General features: G+C 41.4%; 1 protein-coding gene and 1 non-coding gene across 2 annotated transcripts in view; one reads left to right on the forward strand and one right to left on the reverse strand.

Annotated features, from left to right (window-relative positions):
• Positions 1-2,383: 2,383 nt before the first annotated feature.
• On the forward strand, positions 2,384-2,509 carry BDBG_16844. The gene has a single exon. It is a non-coding gene; the product is annotated as a tRNA-Ser (tRNA).
• An 868-nt stretch (positions 2,510-3,377) lies between these two features.
• The window catches only part of BDBG_03571 (carnitine O-acetyltransferase), a gene marked incomplete at its 3' end in the record, with an annotated part of 3,598 nt that continues 2,290 nt past the window's right edge, over positions 3,378-4,685 (reverse strand). Inside the window, exons 4-5 of the mRNA XM_002626361.2 lie at positions 3,594-4,674; positions 3,378-3,499 (exon numbers count right to left, since the gene is read on the reverse strand). Of these exons, the coding sequence (XP_002626407.2) occupies positions 3,378-3,499; positions 3,594-4,674 (1,203 nt within the window). The remainder of the gene's footprint in view (positions 3,500-3,593; positions 4,675-4,685) is intronic.

A 4,685-nucleotide genomic window follows, 5' to 3' on the forward strand; every position in this document is an offset into this window, starting at 1 on the left:
TACATTTCTTGGCGTGAATTTCACTGAGACTAGTCATTAAAAAAACATGCAAAGTGACTATATATCAGATCTTAAAATGAAACCATGACTTGAAAAAAATAAGAAAGTGATTTCATTTGATTTCATTTAGTTTCATTCTTGATATAAAGTTACTATTTTTAGATATTTTAAGGTTTTTTTAGACTATTTTTAATTTTTTAAAAAGTAACACTTTTTAATAATACTCAAATGAGATTTAAAGTCATTTAAAGCAATAAAAATAATTTAAATTAAGAAGTGAAAATCATGATCTCATTTGAAAAATGTGATAAAAGTAGACAGTAAGTCTCACTGAGATAGTATAAGACTACTATCTAATATTAAAACTGTGTAATGAGATCAGTTGAATTGATAATAAGACTATCAAAAAATCTGATTCTAGTTTCAGACACAGTCACACGGTCAGTCTAGTGAGATTCATATTAAGAAATGTATAAAATCAGATTAAATAAGATTAAATATGAAATTCATAGTCTCAGCAGTCAGTCTAGTACTATCTAATATAGTGACTTTTAACTGATAAGAACTGTACTTACTTTTAAAAAGAGAGAATTAATATAATGAACTGTATCTGATTAATTATATAGACTATTTTATTACACTTCATAGATTTCTGCTGAAAGCTCTGATTTTCAGTTACTAATTAATTCTCAGTCTGAAAGCTCTGATATAAAGTTTCTATTCTTCTACTTTAAAGCTTTATCTTGTACATGTATAAATATTCACTCTGATTATTAATTCTCTCACTTTCTCTTTTTTTCCTTCTCTAATGTTTTTCACTTTTATTATATAAGATCTATATCTTAATACTGATCTATTTAGCATAGACCTCTTATATAAACTGTTTCAGTGTAATTTCAGTAACTGTAATATTTACATTTAAGATCTAAGTTAAATATGTCTTTCTATTAAATATAGAAGATGTTTTCTCTTTAATTATCTGTAAACTGCTATTTCTTAAGCTTATCTGTTTCTTTAGTCTTTTCAGTATTCTTATTCTTTTTCTTTTTAACTTCTTTTACTGATATTCTCTTTTTATTATCATTTAATCTAATAACTGTTTTGTAGCAGATGAGATCATCAATGAGATCATCAAGATTAATCTTGAAAACAGATGTCTTTGAAATTTCTTGACATAGGTTCTTAAGATAGATTTGAATGAATATTTATACATAAGTCTTCAGATTGTGAGATGTGATCAAGGATTCATTTACAAGTGTAAGGTAAGAAGAAGGATTGGCGCACGATGTCTTCTGTTCAATGAAGCCTGGGGCGTCCGGCCGCATCGTGGCACAACTTACAAGCGAATGAGGTCTCCAGCCAAGGTTTGTGTAATACAGAGGCGATCGTTAGTGAAGAACAGGAGACCGTCATGGAGTGTTGACGCGCCCGCGGCGTTTCATGTTTTCCATCAGACAAGGGGACTATGGCATCCACTCTTGCTACTTCTCAGAGCTTCCGCTCCATCCTTATTCCCCTATCCCGTAGCTCCACCCCTATTCCACTAATTCCCAGAGCTTTCACTTGTTTCTTCTTTCACTCTCAATCACTTCTTCTGTTGACTCAATCATGTTAAACGAATAAGCATGTATATATATATAGGGACACCTGCTGATCTCCATCTGAAGGGGAATAAGAGAGATTTTACCACTTTACATGGACTATACATAGCTGGCATACGCTGCAATTCTACATGTAGCTGGCGTACGCCGCAATTTGGTAGCATGTCTAGTTAAGAATCAGATCCTCTGTCCCCTTAGATTCCGCTCCGCCTTCGAGAAGACGCAACACTGGTGACTAGACTGGGGCGTACGCCAGCTACGTGTAGAATTGCAGCGTACGGTAAAATCTCTCTTATTCCCCTTCAGATGGAGATGAGTGAGCACTCACTTCTATATATATATCCATGGTTGTTTGTTTATCATGATTGAGTCAACAGAAGAAGTGATTGGGAGTGAAAGAAGGAAGAAGTGAAAGCTCTGAGAAATAGTAGAATAGGGGAAGAAGTGAAAGCCCCTGAGAATAGTGGAATACGGAGTAGAGGTGAAGCTTCTGAATAAGGGGAATAAGAATGAAGCAGAAGCTCTGAAAAGTAGCAAGAGTAGATGCCACATCTGATCTCAGATATAATCACACAGTCAGTCTAACTGTATATCACTAGAATTATTCTGTGTTTCTCTATTTATACCAGACAGCACATTTTCTCTTATATTAATTCAATATTTCTGTTCTGTAGTAAGTTAATTTACACAAAAATTTACTCAAAGTTTGCCAAAAGACAAAACGAGTTGGCAGAGCTAGCGGATAAATACTACTCAGCGGGCCCACAAGACATCCGCAACTTGACACGGTGGTAGAGTGGTTAATACGTGAGACTTGAATCCCCCGCAGAACTGTCGAGGTTCCCGCGGCCACTGGATACGATCATCTCATACCTTCGGGTGCGCAAGTTCGAATCTTGTCCGTGTCGCATTTTTTTTTTTTTTTTTTTTTTTTTCTCCTTGCTTATTTATTTATTTATTTTTTTCACTCTATTATTATTTTAATTTATTTTATAAAGGCACAGACTGCTCTTTTCAAATTCATTCTGTCTGAGACTTCAGAAGAACTTAAAAAAAAATAAATTTCCCAAATCCCAGTTCCACCCCAATGCCAGAGAGTGTGTGGCAAGTAAGAACGCTCCCCCCCCCCCCGCCCCAAAAGAAAAAAGGGGGCAAAAGGGAAAAGGGAAAAGGGAAAAGAAAAGAAAAGAAAGAAAGAAAGAAAGAAAGAAAGAAAAAAGGACCATCTCTCTCCCCCTCTCTCTCGGGGAGGAAATTGAAGACAGAAGCCCCTGCCGATCTTGAGATTCGAGGCGGACGTCGTCTTCTTGAAACGGCCCCGAACCAATTCCCAGCTGAATAGACATAACGATGCAGATGCCGCGCCAGCCATTGAATTCATCACCAGCTTGACGGGGTAGTTAGTTATTCATTCTAATCGTAGCATAAGCTGTGCTGTGCTGTACTGTACTATAGTGTACTACTATTGCTACACGGAAAACTAGAGAGGAAAATAATAAAGTAAACCGATAATCTAACGGAGAAAGAGTATATATATATATAGATATTATTTGGTATGCTACAATAAGATGTAAAACCTATGCTTTTGGTATGCTACAATAAGATGTAAAACCTATGCTATGTATTGTTGCAGAGCAAGTCAAGCAAGAAACAAGACCAATGATGCCCGGTAGTGATATGCAATATTTATATTAATATGGTCATCATCACATCAAAGCCGAAAACCAAAAGACACAATCAACATAATCAAAACCAACCAACCAATCAGTCAATCAATCAATACTCATTCAACTTCAACACCTTCCCTACCAGCTTCCGCTTCGGAGGCTTATCCCGATCTCTATCTGCCTGCAGCCCCTTAAGCGCATATAGCAGCATCCCGGCATCGAAGAACCCATCTATATGTAAAGGAGTCCCCAGTTAGTATTCATAACAACGACGCAAAGAAGCCTGACAGAGAAGGAAAGAAAGTAAAGATTTTTTTGAACTTACATCCACCCATCCCATCATCCTCCGCCTCCGCCTCCGCACTATCCGTCATCGGCGTCTCCCCTCCCCTCCCCCCACCAACCACATGCTGCGGAGCAACCCTCACCATCCTTCCCTTTCCCTTCACCCGCTCTCCAAGCGTCACCGCCAGCGGCGCACTGCGAGCCTCCGCATCCATCTGCCGCTCGCGCACACTACTGGGGACGACGGGTTTGTGCTGCGTCGAGCGCAGCAGCTTGCGAATCTCGTACAGATACGCTTCGAGGGACTGGATGAAGCGGGTTGTCTGTCTATGCTTGGACGAGGCGCAGATGGAGATCGAGTCATCTTTGATGATGTAGCCGATGCCGAAGCCGTCGCCGGAGGTGGGGCCGAAGCCGAAGTGGCGCAGCGAGGGGTTGCCGCAGTTGGAAGTGGAGAGGATCGTGTTGTTGATTTTGTCCCAGCCGGCGTCGTTGAAGAGGGCCGGGGTGTGGGCGAGTTGTTGGAGACGGATGTTGCGCGAGCTGCTGGTGGAGTAACTGGAGGATACGCCGTCGCCAGATGAGGAAGATGGGCGGGAGACGGTGGTGGAGCTCTGTGCTCGTAGCGGCGAAGAGGGGTCGACCTTTGAACCATTCTCGACGGGGCTCGAATAGCCGTTCGCACTCGGTGGTCCATCATCGAAGGAGCGCTGCCAGAGGCAGTAGAGGGCGTAGAGATGTCGGTCTTGACCCTTGCCTTGCGAGCAGATCTTGGTAACTGCGGTGTGTTTTTCTGTAGCTTTTCGGAGGGCCGCTACTTTCTCCGCTGCGGGACGCTCGTCCCAGAACGTTCGCACAAACTCGACGGATTCGTGGGATACGGTTCTGACTGCCTCCGTGCGCCCGTGGAGGAAGAACTTGGTCATCGCTGGCTCGTACGTATTCTCTACTAGGCCGTAGAGGCCGTAGTAAGCGGCTTGGAATGCCATTTGAACGAATGCATCAGGCGAGAAGCCCATTGAGGTGATGAAATTCTTCCCGTAGCCGTTAAAGTCGAGGACTTGAAATTCGTGCTGATGTAATAGATCCGCAAGGTGCGATTCGGCGAATCGAAGGCGATGCTGAGTTCCGG

This window comes from Blastomyces gilchristii (assembly GCF_000003855.2).
Source record: "Blastomyces gilchristii SLH14081 genomic scaffold supercont1.5, whole genome shotgun sequence".
In the NCBI taxonomy this organism is placed as follows: Eukaryota; Fungi; Ascomycota; class Eurotiomycetes; order Onygenales; family Ajellomycetaceae; genus Blastomyces; species Blastomyces gilchristii.